Below are 22459 nucleotides of genomic sequence, written 5' to 3' on the forward strand. Positions count from 1 at the left end.
AAAAGGAACAGAGAAATGAAATTATGGCATTTGCCAGTAAATAGATGGAACTGGAGACTTTTGTGCTAAGTGAAATAAGCCAATCCCAAAAACTAAAGGCTAATGTTCTCTGTGACATGCAGACGCTAACTGACAATAAGGGGGTGGAGAGTTTTAAGGAAGAATAGAAATACTCTGGATTAGACAAAGGAATGAGGGAAAAGAGGGGGATGGGAATAGTAAAGATAGAATGAATCCAACATTACTTTCCTATGTTCATATATGAATATACAACCGACCAACGTCATTCCACATTATATGCAACCACAAGAATGGGAAGTTGTATTCCATGTACATGTATGTATAATATGTCAAAATACATTCTGCTGTCATGTATAACTAAAAAAGAACAAATAAAATTTTTTTCTTAAAAAGGAATAGGGATATAGCTCAGTGGTAGAGCACTTTCCCTGGGCTCAATGGAGGAAAAAAGATTATAAATTATGTTGAGAAAAATGGCCGGAGGAACTTGGAATTCTAAGAGGGAAGGGCCTGAGAAAGATGAAATATTTCTGTCCAAAGACAAAATTTGAAGAAAACAGGTTCTAAATCCCAAAGATTCAAAACCATTAAGACAATAAGGAATTTTAAAATTAACCTAAAAGAATCAATTCTCAGATGATAGCTATAAAGTTTGATAAAAAAGAAATAAGCAAAAATATTAACTAAAATATCTCAATTATAAAATTCATTTTAAAGGAAAAGCTAGGATTTAAAAAAGGATGATTTTATAAAACAACATTGTTCATCAAAACAATCCTCTACCAACTTTGTCACTTCTAAGTTAATGGTTAGAGTATTTGTCCTCCATTCAACTTTTTACTCCCAAATGGTCCTGTCTACCTGAAATTCTCATACCAGGCTCACCCAGGCCAACAGGATGAGATACTGTAAAATATAACAAGCACAGTGAAAGGACCAGTATCAGGAATTGCTCAGGTACCAAAAGGAATAAGATTTGGTCCCAGTGCCTCGGCAACCTATAGTCATAAAAGGGTACTAAAAGAGATACATAACCAACCACCAACTATGTAATTTCACATGTAATGTAGTATGTGTCTTAAAAGAAATACAATGAAAATCAAATAGGCATTCCTAAGATGTGAAGCTCATTTTTTAGAGCAAATTTGGTCAAAATAAAAAATTAATTGCTAACTTACTGAGACTTACTACCCAGCGGGCACTATAATTTACATGCATTATCTTATTTGATTATTTAATCCTTAAAATAACCCTATATGGTTGTTTCTATTGTATTCATGTTAAGGAGGAAACTGAGGAAAGCAGATAGAGACTTTTCAATTAGGTATCTTGCCAAAAAGATGTTCCTTTCCCAACCAAGAACAGGATTTGTAGGATGGAGAAGAGGCAGGGAGAATAAGCTATCACAAGGTATACATCTGCTTTGTCCAGTATGGCAGCCTGAGCCACAGTGGGGCTACAGTACATGGAATGTGGCTGGTCCTAATGAGAGATGTGCTGTAAGTACAAAATACGCACGGGGTTTCAAAGACTTAGTACCAAAAGAAAGAGCATATCTCACTAAGTTTATATTGGTTAGATGCTGAATTGATACTTTTTGGATATACTGGATTAAATAGTGTATGTTATAAAATTAATTTTACTTTTTTGTTTTTACCCTTTTTTTTTAAAGATACTATTTTTTCTTTTTTGGTACCAGGGATTGGACCCAGGGGCACTTAACCACTGAGCCCTTTTTTTTTTTTTTTAGTTGTAAATGGACACAATACCTTTATTTTATTTATTTTTATGTGGTGCTGAGGATCAAACCCAGTGCCTCATGCATGCTAGACAAACACTTTACCACTGAACCACAACCCAAGTCCTGTTTTTATACTTTTTAGTGTGGCTACTAGAAATTTTTAAGTTACATATGTGGTTTGCTTATACTTCTACTGAATAGTGATAGTCTAGAGTATTGGCAAAGGAAGAAATTACCAAACAAAAAATAAATAATATTAACATAACAACAATCTTCTATGGTAATATGTAATCAGGAAGTAAATGCCAGACTTAAGGAAGAAAAAGATGTCATCTTACACTTTTTAAAAAAAAATCCTCTTGGGATAATCATTCTTTAAAATATACTATAATAAAAGTGCCTCCTCTGGGCCTAGAGTCAATGACACCTCAGTAGAAAGAAGAAAACCCAGTTCCTAGATCTTGATTTCTAATATCATTCTCCTTAGAAAAATGGCAAAAGCAAAAACATACAAGATGAACCTGGACCACTTCATTGTACCAGAAAGTGAGATATTGCTCAGAAAACATTACAAGGGGAGCATTTAAAAGAGAGGGGCCAACAGAAAGAGCTCCCAGTCACCAAACTGAAACAGTTGATAGACAAAATAAATAACACAGTGGCAAATTATAATCCAAAGTATAAAATAACAAGAAGTCTGTAGTAGTATAAATAAATAACTGGATGAGTAAATAAATAGCCAAATCTCACATACAAAATAATTTTGCCCCTGAAAGTGGTGGAGCATAACTGCCCCCCCCACATGCACACACTTTAAGTGTAGGTTGTATATACTGACTTCCTTCCAAAGAGAAAAGTTATGCAAAGGGGGGTTAAAACAGTAATTTTGTGGTGGAAAAATCTGACAAACACTAAGTCAAGCATGTAATGAAGCTTAACATCGTCAGCGATAATTATCAGTGATAAACTGTGCTGCCAGCACATTCCCTTGAAATTATATGATGAGAATGGCATTTTGCCTCTCTGGTCTTTCTCTAAACAATTTCATACCCACAGTTTAATTATAAGAAACTAAAACTGGGAGACTTTCTATAAAGCTTACCAGTACTCTACAAAACTATCAAGGTCAGCAAAACAAGGAAAATCTTGAGAAACTGTCACAGTCAAAAGGCATCTAAGGAGACCAAAAAATTTAAAGAAATTCCCAAAAATGTATGAACTTCAGTTAATTATACATATAATTAGTTGTTATAAATATACCATACTAACATACTCACATAAGATCCTGACAATAGGTCAAATTAGGCAAAAGGTATGGAGACCTTCCTGTGCTATCTTTGCAACTTTTCAAGGAACCTAATTTTTTAAAAAATAAAAGGTGTATTTAAAAAAAAAAAAAAAAAAAAAAGGCAAGGACCTCCTCTAGTTTAAAATCTTTCAAGACTATTAGAATCAATTCCCTGGCCCAAGATGTTTTCAACCTTGCTACTCACCTGGAGCTTGTTAGCTATATGAAATCTCAGGCCCATCTCAAACGTACTGGGATTCTCAGAGAAACAGAACCATTAGGAGAGAAAAAAAGAGAGAATATGTATAAAGTACAGGCTCACACAGCATAGGCCTGAAGGATCCACACCCAGGAGAGAAATGGTACAGAACCCCGGAGGCCCAAGGAGGCTGATGGTGCAGATGAAATCTGAAGAGGGCCAGACCTTGTGGAACAGGCCTGTAGCCCCAGCTAGTCCAGAAGTTGAGGCAGGAGGATCACATCTTGAAGGCCAGCTTCAGCAACTTAGTGAGACCGTGACTAAAAAAATAAGAACCGGGGATGCAGCTAGAGACTCCTTGGGTTCAATCCCCAATAAAGTAGTACAGACCCCCTGGGTTCAATCCCCAATACCAGAAAAAAGAAAGAAAAAATAGAAATATGAAATAGTCTGGAGGATTCCCTTTCGCTTGGGGTGAGGGGAGGGAGTGTTCTGTTTGTTCTAGTTAGGCATTCAACTTATTAAACGAGGTCCACCCACATTATAGAGGGCAATCAGTTTCACCAATTTAAGTGTTAACTTCATCCCAAAACACCCCCCAAGTTGACACATAAAGTAAACCACCACACCAGACCTGCTGAATCTGAAGCTGTATTAAAAAGGATCCACCAAGTGATTACATGCATACTCAAATAAGGGTGGCACTATCTCTACAACCCAGTTTGAAATCTACATGGTAATTTTAGTTACTCAGAAATAAGTTCTAATTTGTTATCCTAACTTTAAAACTAGCCTAGAATTTACCGATCCGGAAGTTAGGGATGCCTTCAAAAATCCTCACCCTCTTCTCTGGACAAAGGAACTTCACCTATCACCAATTATTTTATCTGATTTACTGAATTATTGGTTTTAGTCTTCCGGGTTTGCCCTGAACACTCCGAGAGCATCTACACATCTAATTTATCTCTCTCCACAGAGATAGCCTTTATTACCCACGACAGCTGCTGAACTGAAGTCTATGACTAGGACAGTGGCTCCAGGCCATTCCGGCCTACGTCGGCATTTTCCTGGTTCCCTTTCTTAGAGTCAGTAACTATGAGAATCTGTCTGAAAAAGAGGTGCGTAGGGAAAAAAAAAAAAAGAAATGCATCGAGGATTTAATAGCTTGAACCATATGAAATTGCTTATATTGGGTTATTTTGGCCTATAAATCGGCAGACTCTTGGTACAAGGCCTGTAATCCCAACCGGCTCAGGAGGGTGAAGCAGAAGGATCGCAAGTTCAAAGCCAGCCTCAGCGGTTTACCGAGACCCTGTCTCAGAATAAAACATTAAAAAGGGGCTGGGGATTGGTTAAGCGCCCTTGAGTTCAATTCCTGGTACCTTCCCAAATCGGTAATCTTATTGAACAATGTATTTCCATTTGCTGTATTTCCACTTCAAAAACAATTTAGGGACCGTACACTGTCACGGGGTAGACAGTACAAAGGTTGCCAACACTCGTGGAAACTATAAACACCGCCTACTTCTCTAGCTCGACTTTAGTCCTCCCCTTTAGGCGCGCTTCAAGTCCCCGCTGTCGGCGTCTGGCTTCCACTTATCCTCGCACCGGGGCCGCACGAGAGCTTGACTCGGGATCGCTGGTAGGAGCACGTTCCCCAGAGCACGGGCACTGGAGCGCGCGGAGCCGGCGGGGCGGGGCATCTCTACACCGACCTCTCCCCATCGGGCGGAAGTCCCCGGACTCAGCCTTCCCGGCCCAATCCACGCCAGAGTTGCCCAAACCTAAGATGGCGACAGGGAGGAACCGGCGCGGCCGCCTCTGGGCGGAGCAGCGGTGACACAACGTGGTCAGGGGGCGGTGCCAGTATGGGGGCGGTACCAGAGTCCGCGCCACCGCCCCGCCCCGCCCAACCACCGCGGCCGGGGGCTTCGGCTGTCGGATTGGAGAGCTCCTCCCCGCAGAGCAGCCTGCTCCCTGTAGGCATCATGAGGTCCTCGGTTCGAGGTCCGGTGGTGAACGATGGCGAGGACAGCACCGACAGCACCCCGCTCCTTCAGGGCGCCCGGCAGGCCGAAGCCGGTGAGCAGCCGGGTCGTCTAGGGGCTTTAGGCCCGCAACATTTCGGGGGTGGGCGGTGGTTCTGGGGCAGAAGTGGCCAAGGTCCCGGCACCCTCGCCATCTGGTCCAGAGTTGTCCGGCGCGAGGGGACTTGAGGAGGAAAAGCCCACTCAGTCCCCATTAGCCCCGCCTGTCCCCGGTGCCCGGAAGCCCCTCCGGCGCCCGAGGGTCTGGCGGGCAGGGACGGCTACGCTGGGCTCGCGCTGGGCCTCTGCAAGTGCCTCCCAGCGGGGCGGGAGCGGGGAGCAGCACTGTGCGGCAGGTGCTTGAGCTTCTGGCTATTTTCAGTAGCGCAGAGCCAGAACCGGGTGAAAAATCCAACTGAGCCTTCAAATCAATGGGCACAGGCCAGGCGGAGGGCTAACTGAGGGCCCTGGGGTTTCATCCCCGGCACCAAAAAAAAAAAAAAAAAAAAAGAAAGAAAGAAAAGAAAAGAAAAGAAAAAGAAGAAGAAGGAGAAGAAAAAGAAGAAAGAGCAAACTGAGGGAGAAGCTTGCAAATCGGTGAGCAAATGTCCAGGCAGACTGATTCTCCTGCCCTGTGACCTCCGGGTTTCCGCAGCTGCGTATCAGCCAGCATGTGAGCTGGTAGCCTCTCAGGGAGAGGAGACAAAAGGATGGATAGGGGATATAATATTTCTGAGTATGCAGAGAACAAGTGTTGCATAATCCAGCAAATATCTTGATATTGTGCTCTAAGAGACTAAAAATATTGCAGACATTTCAATTTTTTTTCTGTCTGGCAGTGTACAGTTTAAGTTAGGAAACAGTTTGGTTGTCATCAAGATAAGCTATCTACAAAACTGTAAGGTAATTTGCCAGAGGTCTTGCAACAAAATCAAAAGGGAGGTATTTCAAAAAGCACAGTCCCTGAATTTAGGAAAATAACAATATTTTGCTATTTGCCACTTTTATAATGTGGCTTCTTCAGAAGTAATGGAAACTAAAAAATAAATCCGTTTGTATGCATTCTGTAGTTTCAAAGATTCAAAGTATTAGAGTAGAATTGGAAATTTGACTTCTGTTGACCAAGAATAGTATTTGTTTTTAACATTACCAGATGGTGGCAGTAGAGATGGCAATATTGTAGCTCTGACCTGCATCTTGGATCTTATTTTAGTCAATGCTAAGTGTATACCAAAGTGGTATTTTACCTGAAAGTTGTACTTGATTCCATAAACTGATCTTTTCCCATGGTTTGTAGCATTATAATTATATAACCTTCCTCTGTAAAATAATCTACCAGAGAAATACAGAAACAAATGGTATAATACAGTCCCTAGAGACTACTGTATTCTGTTGTAATTAGAATGTGTGTATATATGTACATATGCATATATATATATTTCGAAATTTAGTTCAAAGGTCAACCACCTTTAATTTTCAGGAAAATGAAGATTCAAACCACAATGCTCACTAAAATAGCTAAAACTTAAAGGCTGAGAGCCAAGCACAGTCCCAGCAGTCAGTAGACTGAGACAAGATGGTTGCAGATTTGAGACCAGCCTGGGTTATGTAGTGAAAACCTGTCTCAAAAAACAAAGAACTGGGGATATAGTGATACAACACCCCTAAATTCAATCCCTAGCTAGATAGTTAGAAAGACCAAATGTTGGCAGAGATATGGAATTACTAGAACTCTTGCACATTCCTAATTACTGTGTAAAATAGTACAACTACTTTGGAAAATTGTTGGTAAATCTTAAATTTATGTATTACCACATGACCACATAATGTAGATAGCTGTTTTATTCATAAAATAGTAAAAAACTGGAAATAGATCAGTTTAGTGGATGAATATACAAATTATATATGAAAAGGGACAAAATATTGTTGTACATAACAACATGGGTAAATCTCAAAAACATGCTGAGCAAACTAAACCACCATATTAATGTATGATCCCATCAATATGAAGTTCTAGGACAAGGAAAGGTAATATATAATAGAAAACAGATCAGTGATTGACTGGAAACTCAGGCAGGACAAAATTGACTTCAAAGAGGCATTAAGGTACTTTTTGAGGTAATAGAAATTTCTACATCTTGATCTTAATTGGGTTGAATAGATGTGTACATTTGTCATGGAAATTAGACTTGATAAAACTGATCAAAAAAGATTAGCTCATATTATCATTTTTCAAAATATTACCCTCTTAACTGATTGGTTGAATATATAGGTATATTATAAGGTATTAGCTCTGTTCTTGATTTCAGGTGACTGCCTTCATAACACTATTTCACTTCTTATTTCCACTCTTTACATACTCTCAGGAAAACAATTGAAGTAGAAGTAGTAGCAACATACAGCAGAATATTACTTAGCCATAAAAAGAATCACTTTACAACTTTTGCCAGCAAATGGATGGATCTGGAGACTATCATGCTAAGTGAAATAAGCCAATCCCAAAAATCCAAAGGCTGAATATGTGGATATGTGGATGCTAACACACAAAGGGGTTGGGGGCAGGTAAGAATAGAAGTTCAGTAAATTAGACAAAGAGGAACAGAGGGATGGGAATAGGGAAGACAGAATCAATGGGACATAACTTTCCTATGTTCACATATGTTTCTTATGTTTCACCAGTGAAACTCCACATCATGAACAGTCACAAAATGGGATCCTAATTAGAAAAAGTTATATTCCATGCATGTATAATATGTCAAAATACACTTTACTGTCACATACATCTAAAAAGAACAAATGTTTTAAAAAGTAGTAGCAACACATTATTTTTGCTATTTAAAATATGATGAAGGGTCAGGAGTGGTTGGGTACACCTTTAATCCCAGCTAATTGGTAGGCTGAAAGAGGAGGGTTCCAAGTTTGAGGCCAGCCTTCGCAACTTAGTGAGACCCTGTTTCAAAATAAAAATAAAGGGGCTGGCATTGTGGCTCAGTGGTAGAGTGCTTGCCTAGCACATGTGAGGCCCTGGGTTCGATCCTTGGCACCACATACAGATAAGATAAAGGTGTTCTGTCCACCTACAACTAAAACAAAATATTTTTTTAAATATAAATAAATAAATAAAAATTAAATAATTAAATTAAATAAATAAATAAAAATTAAAATGCTGGAAAAAAATGCTAGAGATGTAGTACAAGGTAAAGTGCCCCTAGGTTCAATTCCAAGTATTAGAAAAAATATGTACATACATATATATACACATATATATATGTGGTTTTAAAATGGTAATATATATGATAAAGGCTTTATAGAGGTCTCCTGTATAGTTAGGCCTAGGATGGTTGCATCTATACTGAACTTATATAGACTTTTTTCCCTGTCATCATTCCCTACACAATACCATATAACAACTATTTGCATTTTGGTCAATCTAGAAATAATTTAAAATCTACAGGAGGATGTGTGTAGTTATCTGCAAGATCACCATCTTTTATAAGTGACTTGAGTATCTGCAGTTTGGTACCCTTTGGGGGTTCTGGAACCAATCCCCTATGGATGCCAAAGGACCTGTGCTTTTTTGCTGCTAACACAGTCCCCCCTCCCCACTGTGAAACCTTTCTACAAAGAATAAATACTAAGACATCCTCAGATTTTTTACCAACCTCCCTTACCACTGGTACCTCCTTGCTCATCAGAACCCTGGCTTTAGGTAGCACATTGGCACATACTGGCAGCTACTCTGGCAGCTGAGGCAGGAGGATCACTTGGGACCCAGGAGTTCAAGATGAACCTGAGCAACATAGTGAGAATCCCATCTCAGGGCCAGGCTGTGGCTCAGTGATAGAGGGGTCACCTAACGTGGGAGGCCCTGGGTTCAATCCCTAGCACCATGAGGGGGATAAAAAAAAAGTCTTAATGATAACCCCATCTCAAAAAGGAGCAGCAGCAGCCTGGCTTTATGGAGGTATCCCTTCTGTTCCCCACTGATCTCTTAAGAGGTAATTTTTTTTTTTTTCATGCTCATACTACTTGATGGAGTTGAGGACTTCTTGTTCCACATTGATGCTTCCTGACAATTACTCCCCACCCCAATGCTTTGGGCTAGACCACCTTTCCATTACATCATTGCTATCATCTACCCTCCTGCCACATTTTGCTTCATTCACCTCTGCATTCCAATTCCTGCCATTATCCTTAATGACTTCCTATCCAACACCATGTCCCTCAGTTCTCTGCACTCCTACATATCTAATGACTTCTTCCCTCCTCTGGTCATCATTATACCATGTCATCTCCCATAACTGCTTTGACCACAGCTAAGTATCTAGGTAGCCTTCCTAATTGCCAGTGTAACTGCCCTACTTTGACTACTCTCTGATTTCATCTGAACCTGTTTTGTTTTGTTTTGTTTTGTTTGAGACAGGATCCTGCTAAATTCCTGAGGCTAGCCTTGAAGTTCTGATCTTCCTGCCTCAGCCTCCATTTTTTTAGTGGAAAAGTTCACCCATATAGGGGCTGGGGTTGTGGCTCAGTGGTAGAACACTTGCCTAGCATGTGTGAGACACTGGGTTCAATCCTCAACATCACATAAAAAATAAATATATTAAGGTATTGTGTTCATTTACAAATAAAATTTTTTTAATTCACACATATGCCCATATACAATAAAAGAAGTGTATAATGAACCCCCATGTAACTAGTACTTCATGGTCAATCTTGTTTCACTTATTATGTTCATACATGATTTTTGAAGCAAATCCCAGATATGTCATTTCAAGAGTAAATATTTCCATATGTACCTCTAAAATACTTTTTTAAACATAATTTCAGTACCATTATTACAATAAATAAAAATAATTCCTACCCAGTGTTCATATTTCCCCATATTTGTTATAATTTTTGTAGTTTGTTCAAATGAAGATCCCGATAATGTTCATCCCTTCCAAATGATTGAAATGTTTCTTAAATCTTTTTCACCCTTAGGGGTGCCATGCCCCATCTCTTTCTTTCTTGCAATTTATATCCCTGTGTGATCATTTAACATATTCTTCTGCTCCCCCCCTCCACAATGTTTACTACAAATTGGTAATTGGTGAATATAGAGATTTGGTCAGATAATGATTTCTGTCTGCATTATCTACTGTCAAGAGGTCTTCATAGGTAGAATTGTATACTACCATCAGGAGACACCACTCCACTTTTCAGCCACAAAAAAAAAAAAAAAAAAAAAAAAATTTATATGCCAGTTCTACCAGGCACTGGTTTAAGCACTGGAGATGAACAGAACACCAAAAGGAGTTCCTACCCTCATAGGACTTTTATGTTCCAATGTATATTTTCCTCAACTATTAACCCTGTGCATTTTACCTTCGTTGGGGGTTAGAATCATAGTCCAAAACTTTATTTTCTTTCCACTACTCTAAACTCTCTTGCCCTCTGCTTTGTCATCACATCTGAGTGCCAACTATCTGTTCTCTCAACACCTACCCTGAGCACAGACACGCAGTGCTTAAAGTACTGCCTCCACCAGTTCTTTATGGGAATCCACCCATTGGGCAATTCTCTCTGTTTCACTTGGAACCTTGTAGCCCACAGATCCTAATTTCTCACAAATGATTCCTAACATATGACTTCAATTTCTAATATCTAGAAAAAGCAATATTATCAACAGTTCAGTTACTGGAGGGATACTATGTACTAAGCAGTATCATAAGTATTTTACATATACCAGCCCAGCCAATCATTATAATAACCCTAATACAGACAAAACAGACTGGTAACAAACACATAGTAAGTACTCAATAAGTATTAATTATTACTTTTTTAAACTGAGTACCTGCTATCAACCCCCTCAATAGTGTTAGTGTCTCCTTCCCCGACCCTCGTACTTGGGATTGAACCTAAGTGCTTTACCATGAAGCTGTATCCCCACCCCTTTTGAGACAGGGTCTTACTAATTTAGGGGGCTTGCTAAATTGCTGAGGCTAGCCTCAAAATTGCAGTTCTGCCTCAGCCTCCAAAATGGCTGGAATTACAGAATTACAGGCATGCATCACCATACCTGGCAATTGTGTTAGTTCTTAGAGTTGCTACTGTCACTTGTCCAGGAGCCTCAAATCATTTAGAATTTCTGTTCTCCCTGTGCTTGCCTTTCTCATTTTCATACTCCTGAAAATGCTGCTGCCTTCCTTTGGATTGCTCTCCCTCCTCTGGATCATTGAGGAAGACAGTCAAATATTTTTTCTTTGAATGACCTTCCCTGACTAATCCCAACCCCAGGCAGATTAATGGGCCTCCTTTGCCCTAGTTACACATGTACATAACATTTTATCTGATTTGTATAACTTTCTGTGGGGCAAAAAAAATAGTGAACTCACTTTTACTGAGAATATACTATAATGTCCTGTGGTTTTTCATTTAATCCTCACATACCCCAGTAAGGTGAATGTTGGTCTCTTCGTTTTAGAGCTGAGAAACTGGAGAATTAACACTATTAAGCAACTTCTACTAAACCACAAGCCAGTGAAAGTTAGAACTGAGAGTCATTCCCAGGTCTGCTTCATTCTAAATTACCTGTGTTCTTTCCTTTACACCCACTCTACATTCCTAAGTTTAAAGCACATTTTAGAAGCTGATGTTTATTTTGATGGTTGCTTTGTTCGTTATGCAAGCATTATTTTGCTTTGAACTTGATTTCAGTGTGGTGGTTGCTCCATGAACGTTCTCTTTCATGCAGGCATTCTTTTGTTGGATCAACTTCAGAGATTATCTAAATTCATTAACATGTTTTACCCTACCACTATACTTTTTTTTCTAACTAAATAAGTTTATAATCACAACATGTTTTATAAAGCAACCATTTTTGTATTAATATTTCTAAAAATTTCATAGTCATATATTTTGTGGCATCTTTGTAGGCTATTTTCTGACTACCCTCAAAATGTAAAGTTGCCTGACCCATAACTTTTAGATCAGATGTTGAGTCATTGTTATGGTTTAGATACAAGGTGTCCCCTAAAAGCTCATTGATGAAACAATGCAAGAAAGTTCAGAGATGAAATGATCAGATTATAAAGATATGATCTAATTGTTGGATTAACCCACTGATAAGGATTAACTGAGTGGTAGCAGTAGACAGAGAGGGTGTAACTGAAGGAAATAGGTCACCGAGGGTATGCCTTTGGAGTTCATATTTTGTCCCTGGTGAGAGGACCTCTCTTTCTGTGCTTCATAGTTGCCATGTCAAGAGCTGCTTTCCCTTCCATTCCCTTATGCCGTAATGTTCTGCTTCACTTCAGACCTAGAGCTATGAAGTCAGCCAACTGTGGACCAAATCTCTGAAACCATGAGTCAAAATAAACTTTTCCTCCTTTAAGTTATTCTTATCAGGTTTTGGTCACAGTGACAAAAAACTAACTAAAACAGTTAATGCCGCTTGTCATTTGAAATCATCTTACTTACCTTTCTTTCACTTCTCAAGCTTCTACCCCTACAACTTCATCACATGATAAGTAATATCATAATCCAAGTCAAACATCACTTGAGGAAAAACTAATGACAAACAGTAAAATAAGGTAATAGCAAATAAGGATAGACCAGAATAATGACATTACAAACAAGAGTAGCATAAAATAAAGTTGTTTAGAATAAGAATTGCTGATAACTTCATCCCTCCCTTTTACTTTCTCCACATCTGGCAGTTAGGCAAGATGTTATCCCTTTAACCATACCTCAGATCTGCCCGTTTCTCTACATTGACTCTGCTTTCTTCAGTTTAAGGCATTTTCATCTCATCCTGGAAAGCTACAATAACAGTCCCTGAATCTATATCCCTCCCACTCATTCACATTTCTTCCTTTAGCAGTCTTCACGCAGCAGCCAGATAAGCTCTTTAAACCAAAACTCACATCTTGTCAGTCTTATGATGTAGATAGTGAACTTTTTAAATAAAGACTATAGTGAAACAGACTTAGCACATGAATCCAGATTTTTCTTGCTCAAAATTATTTAAAGTAATGTATCTTAATTGCCCACATTTGATGAGATCATAATTCTCCCATCCAGACTTCCATGTAATATTGCCTGACAAAGTGATGATAAAGTGTTCTGTTATAGACAGCATCCAAACTGTCCTTAACTGGACAGCTGCCATTTGATTGGAGCAGAGAGCAAATTTGTGTAAATTCAGCTAACAGAGATAGCATAAATTGAGCCTTAGAATCAGAGTTCTCACAGATCTGAATCTAACTATGGTAGTAGCACCATAATTCTAGTAACTATACCCCTGAAAAAAGGATTTAAAAATAACAAATGACAAGCTTTCTGTTAACCTGGAGAAAAAAATTGATCACAGTTAAGTGTATGAAGACTTATAGAAAAGTGAGTGGGATCATAGTAGGGCTGTGAATGTAGCTCACTTGTAGAGTACTTTTCTAGCAAGCATGGGTCCCTGAATTCAGTCCCCAGCACTGATCTAGTTGTATAGTAGTGCCATATTTATTAATGTTTCAGTCTGAAACAATCATTCCGAATCAGTCCCAAGACCTTTATACTCTGAACAGTGCATTTTTGTATGAGGTCAGGTCAATGAAAACAAGAGAATTCCTGAGTAGGGGGAAAACACACACACGTTAATGCATGAAAGCACACATTTCCGTATGTACATATATAATTTAATTTGCATTGCCTAATGAAATCAGCATTCATGTCTTTGTTGCTGGAGATCAAACCCAGAATCTTATGCATGCTAAACAAATGCTGCACCACTGAGCTACATTCCCAGCCCAGGATTTTTTTTTTTTTTTTTAAGTGACAGGATCTCATTATGCCCCAAACTCCTGAGCTCAAGTAGTCCTCCTACAGCAGCCTCCCAGGTAGCTGGAACTATAGATGCACACCACCACACCCAGCTTTTAAACAGTTATTTATCTAAACACTCAACATTTACCAAACTTAAAGGTGTAAGACCATGAGTGAGCCAATTTCTCCTTGTTGCTAAAAGGTGGAACACCCTTAGTTTACTGAATTCTCTCTCCAATTCTGCAACTCAGTAAATGAAGAAAACGAAAATGTAAATTAGAGTAAAGATTAGGTCAACCTCCTCCTCTCACATGATCCTTATTTCATTGGTTCCTTCAACTTACTCTGCTGTCTGGTACATTCACTTACTTCCCTTTCTACGGTGGGCCCTTTAAGCATGTTACATACTGAGCAACTGTCACAGATGCTGCAACTGTCATAGATTCTGCAAGTTTGTTTCTGGATTCTTAAGTACCTTTAGTTTAGGAGAGACTTATTAATCATGGCTTCTGATTTAAACCCAGCCTCTGAGGATATTCTTCCAGGTAAGAAATTGAACTGAAGAGGGGTTTTGTGCCTATACAATAATTTTTTTCTGTGCTGCACATAATTGGGATGGCTTCTAACCCATAGTCAGTAGCTTATATGTTATACCATTCTAAGTATCCAAGTACTTATTGACCATGTTTGAAATAGTGTTTTAGGAATTGTGATGCCATTAAACTCCCTTACCTATTTTTCTCATGCCAGTCTTTGACAGCTGACTAGGATTAGGGAGGGGTTCAGTTTAACTATAGAACTGAGATTTTTCTGGGCAAAGTTGATAAAGCTATCACCTCCATATTTTAATGAGCTGTCTTATAGTTCAGACTCTCACATGTTAAATTTCTGTTAACTAAGAGAAACAAATAAGTTTCTATGAAATAAGGGGAACAAATTCCCTCTGATAAATCTTTTTAGATATGCTTGAACTGAGGCTATTCTTAGAAAATATTTGAGTATTAATCTATCTGGGGACTTGTAAAAAATAAACTTTTTTATGATTTAGGAAACAACATCTAATTTACCCTTATAATTAGTTTTCTCCCAATCTTTATTTCAGCTCCAGTGTGCTGTTCTGCTCGTTACAACTTAGCAATGTTGGCCTTTTTTGGTTTCTTTGTGCTTTATGCATTACGTGTGAATCTGAGTGTTGCGTTAGTGGATATGGTAGAGTCAAATACAACTTTAGCAGAAAATAGAACTTCCAAGGAGTGTGCAGATCATTCTGCTCCCATAAAAGTTCTTCGAAATCAAACGGTAGGTGCTTTTTTAAGCAATCATAATCCTAAAACGTTTCCAAGTAAAAATATTGAAAAATCTTTCTTTTTCTGAAAGAAACCAAAACAGTTATTTTCATACATACTCTGAATTGCTTTCTTTTTGTGTTTTCCCAGGAACTGGTTGAACAGTAACTTACAACTTTGGCTACTGCTATTGTGCTATTATATGCCTTTATCTGTATGAAAAGTAGCTCTTCAATTTCCTCTATAAACATACCCTCCTTGAAGAGAATTTTGAGAAACTTGTTTGATCTGTCAAAAAATAAGCTTGTTTTAAATATTACTAAATAGTTGTTATAGGACTATTATTTAATAGGTGTTTGACTTCTAGGATTACAGTTGCAGGAGACCATAGATAATCTCACCTGCAAGTTGAGAAATATAAACTGGTCAACTTCTTAGGTCAATTTCTTTTTGAAAATTTATATGTACCTAACCTAAGCTACTTAAATCATTTTCCCTGCTTTGTGTTATGGAGGAATTGGTGAATGTGTGCTTAATTTGTTTAGAATTATATTTTTTACACACTTTAAATATTTTACTTTATTTAATGTTAATAATACTGCTGAATAAATCATTTGGGCACACATCACCCTATATCCCCACTCCAACCTCCATGACCTCTATGAATTATTGGGCAGTTCATAAAATTTAGGATTTCACAAATAAGCTACAAATTAAACGGAGTTTTGCTTTATATCTTTCCCTTTGGTAAGTGCATTTGTTGAGTTATCTTTATGTGCCTTATATAGGCAGTGAAAAGAAATCCTGGAATAGTTCTTGACACAATGACTTGGTTATACAGCTTCATGCGTTAAAAATATCAACTATTTAGATCATCACTAAATCTTTCTTTTGGGGGGGGTGGGTATTGGGGACTGAACTCAGGGGCACTTGACCACTAAGCCACATCTCCAGCCCTATTTTATATTTTATTTAGAGACAGGGTCTCAATGAGTTGCTTAGTTTCTCACTTTTGCTGAAGCTGGCTTTGAACTCAGGATCCTCCTGCCTCAACCTCCCCAGCTGCTGGGATTACAGGCTTGCATTGTGCCACCTCACCCAGCTCATCCCTAAATTCTCCTTACTATCTTGCTATGTGCTGCTCCTAATTAAGACAGGTCTTACTCATATAAAGTATATGACTTGGTTTAAATTCTTGCTTTTTTGTAGTGTTCCACGAGGTTGTTCAAGTACTTGATCTGAAATGGGGAGATATTATTATATTTGTGCATTCTAATAACCAACATTAAGTGAATATTTAATTAATATTAAATTTAATATTCCTAGATCATATACCCAATAAGTGATAGAGCTAGACTTTAACCCAGGCCTGGCTCCACAACTTGACTCAGTCATTATAGTATTGTGTTTAATAGTTTTCTAGATTAAGCCTATGGCTCTTTTAAGGGCCTTTTTGATCAGGAATATTAGGAAACCTCTACAGCTCATCCTCTCATCTACTTCCATAAAATAGCAAGCCGCCTTAAAGTTTATGGCTTTTAGTTCTTTTGTTCTCACTTTAATTATTTTCCAGTTTTCTAGAAACCGCATGTTTGTATTGTGGTCACTCACCCACCTGCCAAAACATTTGCATGTTCTGCAGTTCAGATAAGTGGTTCACAATTTTATTTGCATGTGCTTATATGCCAACAAGAGAAAACAACAGTTTAATCAGGGTCTTAAAGGATTGATTTTTTTTTTTTCCTCCTACTTTTTACAGGGCAAAAGGTACCAGTGGGATGCAGAAACTCAAGGATGGATTCTCGGTTCTTTTTTTTATGGTTACATTATCACACAGATTCCTGGAGGATATGTCGCCAGCAAAGTAGGGGGAAAACTGCTGCTAGGATTTGGGATCCTTGGTACCTCTGTCTTTACCCTGTTTACTCCCATTGCTGCGGATTTAGGATTTGTAGCTCTCATTGTACTCAGAGCACTAGAAGGACTAGGAGAGGTGATTTTATTTTTTTTTTCTTCTTTTTCTTTACTTCTTTATTTTGTCTCTTGTTTTACTTCTTAGCCTAAATCTCTTTCTCCTCCTTTTAATATGAACCAAGAAGTAACACTGGATAATAACAGATTAGAAAAAAAGATTAACCAGAAAAGAACCTGAGTAGTAGATGAAGTCATTGAGTAGGAGTACTCCAAAATCAGACAAAGATTGGAGAGAACACTTTCCAGGGGAGACTTTATAGCTCAGACTTTAAAAGATAAGAAAATTAACCACTGTTAAAATGGTTATGATAGGTCATCTTTACCTCTGGTACTTTTTTTTTTTTAAGAGCTTTATAGTTACACATAGTAGATGGGTTCATCCCAACAAACTCATACAGGCATGGTATTCAATTCAGGATCTCTCCTTATCCCCCTACCTTTTCCCTCCCCTTATCCCTTGTTCTCCTTCCTCTGCTGTACTAGACTTCCCTTCACTTGTCCATATCCTCTTGTACTTTTGCCAAATTTTACAAAATAGACTGTTGAATTGTTTTACTTTATTTTTCAATTTGTTGTTATTCATGAAACTTCCTCTTTATCATTTCGTTTTTTTTCTCTCTTCTGGTCTTCTAGCTTAGAGATAAATAATTTATGATTATATATCACTATCCCAACTTAGTTCTATGATTCTTCTGGACTTTTATGCTGTAAAAATTGTTAGCATTAATTTTTTATCTCTTTTTCCTCCTAAGATATTTATTATTTATTTAAATTTTTGTTTGTTTTTGTTTCAGTACCAGAGATCAAACCCAGGGCCTTGAGCATGCTAAGCATGTGCTCTACCACTGAGCTGTATCCCAACTCCATTTTTAAAATTACTTCCTTCCACTCTAATTCTCTTTTATATACCACCATCTTTAATTATCTCATCTTGTAACTTTGAACTTCCACTTCCACCTTTGTAACCCAGGCATAGGTTTATTTTTCTGTCGTGCATTTTTTTCAATTCAGGCAATATGGTGGTCCTCTAGGTCTGACTTATAAAATGAAGATCATGTCAAGTAGCATTTTGTCATGCTTTGTTGGAAAGGACACTTGATTAAAGTCAGAAAATCAGAGTTTGGCCAGGCACAGTGGATTACTCCTGTAATCCCAGCAGTTTGGGAGTCTGAGACGGGAGGATCTCAAGTTTGAGGCCAACTTTAGCAACTTAGTGAGACCCTATCTTAAAATTAAAAATGAAAAAGACTAGGATTGTATCTCAGTGGTAGAGTACCCCTGGATTTGGTACCCAAAACTGAAAAAAGGAAAAAAGAAAAATCAATTTAAAAACTCTACTAACAATAAAACTTTGAGTTAAGTCCTAACCACTAGACCAAATTGACACTAAAATACCTGCCCATTGTCAATCACAGGATAGATATAAAGCTTATATATAGTAAGGTTTGCAAAGTACTTTGGAAATTGCCAAGTACAATTTAAATTTAATGTTTTATCATTCATTTGAATGTTATTTCATCCTTTTCAATAGAAATATATTAAATAAAACCTTCCTGATTATAGAATAAAAATTGCCACTCTATTTACCAGGTTTCTCTTCTGCTTATCAAGGTAAAATATATTTATTTGTATACTTTCTCTGATCCATGTACTAAATATCCTTGCTCAATGCATTCTCATATTTTAGCTTCCTGTTTATGCCATTAATTTAACATCAAGCATGTTGCTTATATTATTAGTACTACCTAGATGACCATTTTATTTCTAAATAGAATTTAAGTTGTGTATACTTAGGTTCTCCCATGTTTCTCTATTCTTGTAATGTGTATTGCATACTTTATCCATAAACTTTCGTCAATATCTTTCATCCTTACTATTTGAATTACCATAAATATACCTACATTATCCATAAAAAAATTTATAGTAAAGTTTTCCACAACATAATCTCTGTGAGCATTTTAAAACATCTCAAGTTTTAGCCTATAGTGATTCATCCCATGAATGAAGATTTCTATTGATTTGCCGTGTAACCCAAATGATCTTAAGTTTTCTCTTTTTTGTGGGGTGGGGGCGGTACTAGGGATTGAACTCAGGGTTACTCAATCACTGAGCCACATCCCCAGCCCTATTTTGTATTTTATTTAAAGACACGGTCTCACTGAGTTGCTTTGTGCCTTGCTTTTGCTGAGGCTGGCTTTGAACTCACAATCCTCCCACCTCAGCCTCTCTAGCCATTGGAATTACAGGCATGCACCACCATACCCAGCTTAGTCTTCTCTTGGTACTTCTTCCTTTTTTGTTTTTGAAGAAGTACAAATTTTTAAAGCATTTATTTTTCTCTCCTAATAATATGAGCTGCCATTGATATTTCCGATTATGCAATGTAGGGAATATTACCACTGTTGTAAAGATGAAGAATGGAAGTTCAAGAAAGTAACTAGTCTTTCTGAGATTACACAGCTAGTGAGTAGCCAAGAACTGCACATCCATTGATTTGATTTGGGATGGGGGTAGGGTTTGTTTGTATGTTTGTTTTAGGTTTTCTGTTTTGTTTTGTTTTTGTTTTCAGTCCTGGAGACTAAACCCCAGGCTTTAAGCATGCTCTCACACTGAGCTACAGTCCAGGCACTCAAATCTATTGATTTGAATCTGCCCAAAACTATTATCTCATACTCTTCTATGGTGTCTCCTCATCCACAGGAGAAATTTGGTGCCTCCCTGCCTCCATGTTCCATTATGTCTCCATTATCAGTAATTGGCATTTACTGATACATTATCACTAGGGGGAAAAAAAGACGATAAAACATTCTCGTTGAATTTATCCTTTTTCTAATAGGATCATTTTTCCTATTGATTTTGGTCAATCTCAATATCCTCTAGTATCCTAAATTATTACATCAGTGTTTTTTAAAAAGTAATAAATTAGCAATATTCCTTTGTCATCCAGGTCATTGACAAAGTAAATGAGTAAAATAAACCTTGAGAGTGATTCCTTTATGTCACCACTCAGTAGTACAGATTTATTGTAACCCTTAGATTGTAGCCCCCAAATCCATAAATTGTTGTCTGTTTTTGAAAGTGCTTTATTATAAGATATGTTCATTTAATACTGTAAAAACATCTCAATTGAACCTGATTCTGGTTTGATTTTTATCTGGAAAATTCTTTTGTAACAAAATACTCAATTTAAGACATTAACAAAGTCACCTTATATTTCATCAGAAATGCTCTTTTCCCCACTCCTCAGGGTGTTACATTTCCAGCTATGCATGCCATGTGGTCTTCCTGGGCTCCCCCTCTGGAAAGAAGCAAGCTTCTTAGTATTTCATATGCAGGTAAGATAACAACTCTTATAAAAAGTTTGCTCACATTTATTAGGTATATACCAATCTTGTGGAGAAAGTGCCTGCATACTAGAATCATGAAATACTGGGTGCTTCTTTGTGGGGAAAATAAACTTCTGAGGGTACAACTGCATTATTAATTTTTCTCTTTGGCTCAGCAGCATATTGTAGTGTATCTTAGTTGACTGATATTTTCCCCTCTGCCACCATTTATTTCAAAGTGTATTTTCTTTTCAAATGTTGGTATACAGGATATAAAATCAACACACAAATCGAAAGCATTTTTATACATAAGTGATGAAATATCTTAGAGGGAAATCAGGAAGACAACTCCATTCGCAATAGCCTCAAAAAAAGTAAAATACTTGGGAATCAATCTAACCAAAGAAGTGAAAGATCTCTACAATTAAACTACAAAACATTGAAGAAAGAAATTGAGGAAGACCTTAGAAGATGGAAAGATCTCCCATGTTCTTGGACAGGCAGAATTAATATTGTCAAAATGGCCATACTTCCAAAGGCACTATACAGATTTAACACAATTCCAATTAAAATCCCTATGACATTTCTTTTGAAAACAGAAAAAGCAATCATGAAATTCATCTGGAAGAACAAAAGACCCAGATAGCCAAAGCAATCCTGGGCAGGAAGAGTGATGCAGGAGATATCACTATACCAGACCTTAAACTCTACCTTAGGGCAATAGTAACAAAAACGGCTTGGTACTGGCACCAAAATAGACAGGTAGAACAATGGTACAGGATAGAAGACACGGAGACATACCCACATAAGTACAGTAACCTCATACTAGACAAGGGTGCCAAAAACTTAAAATGGAGAAAAGATAGCCTGTTCAACAAATGGTGCTGGGAAACCTGGAAATCCATATGCAGTAAAATGAAATTAAGCCCCTATCTCTCACCCTGTACAAAGCTCAACTCAAAATGAATCAAGGATCTAGGAATTAGACCTGAGACCCTTCATCAAACAGAAGAAAAAGTAGGCCCGAATCTCCGTCACATTGGCTTAGGAGCAGACTTCCTTAACAAGACCCCCATAGCGCAAGAAATAAAACCAAGAATCAATAAATGGGATAGATTCAAACTAAAAAGATTTTTCTCAGCACAGGAAACAATTAATAATATGAAAAGAGAGCCTGCAGAGTGGGACAAAATCTTTTTCACATACACTTCAGAGTGTGACAGATGAGATATTCTCCAACGTTTATAAAGAAATTAAAAAACTTTATACCCAAAATACAAAGAACCCAATCAATAAATGGGCTAAGGAAATGGGCAGACACTTCACAGAAGAAGATATACAGGTGATCAACAAGTATATGAAAAAGTGCTCATCATCCCTAGTAATTAGAGAAATGCAAATTAAAACCACCCTAAGATTTCATCTAACTCCAATCAGATGGCTATTATCAAGAATACAAGCAATAATAATTGTTCACGTGGATGTGGGGAAAAAGGCACACGCATACATTGCTGGTGGAGTTGCAAATTGGTGTAGCTATTCTGGAAAGCAGTGTGGAGATTCCTCAGAAAACTTGGAATGGACCCACCATTTGACCCAGCTATCCCACTTCTTGGCCTATACCCAAAGGACTTAAAATCAGCATACTACAGTGACACAACCACATCAATGTTCATAGCAGCTCGACTCACAATAGCTAGATTGTGGAACCAACCTAGATGCCCTTCAGTTGACGAATGGATAAAGAAACTGTGGTGGACTGAGGTTGTGGCTCAGTGGCAGAGTGCTTGCCTGGCAT

The 22459-nt window shown here is 37.8% G+C and overlaps 1 protein-coding gene across 4 annotated transcripts in view; it reads left to right on the top strand.

Annotated features, from left to right (window-relative positions):
• Window positions 1-5118: 5118 nt before the first annotated feature.
• The window catches only part of SLC17A5 (solute carrier family 17 member 5), a 44971-nt gene continuing 27630 nt past the window's right edge, over window positions 5119-22459 (top strand). The window contains exons 1-4 of one of the 4 annotated variants that reach the window (XM_079146532.1): window positions 5119-5331; window positions 15178-15374; window positions 17121-17354; window positions 20583-20670. In XM_079146532.1, coding sequence (XP_079002658.1) covers window positions 5238-5331; window positions 15178-15374; window positions 17121-17354; window positions 20583-20670 — 613 coding nt within the window. In that variant the 5' untranslated portion in view covers window positions 5119-5237. Of the gene's footprint in view, window positions 5332-5752; window positions 5874-15177; window positions 15375-17120; window positions 17355-20582; window positions 20671-22459 lie in introns of those variants that run through there. The other 3 variants (XM_079146530.1, XM_079146531.1, XM_079146533.1) reach the window with 3 other exon arrangements.

This window comes from Sciurus vulgaris, assembly GCF_902686455.1.
Source record: "Sciurus vulgaris genome assembly, chromosome: 7".
Taxonomy (NCBI): Eukaryota; Metazoa; Chordata; class Mammalia; order Rodentia; family Sciuridae; genus Sciurus; species Sciurus vulgaris.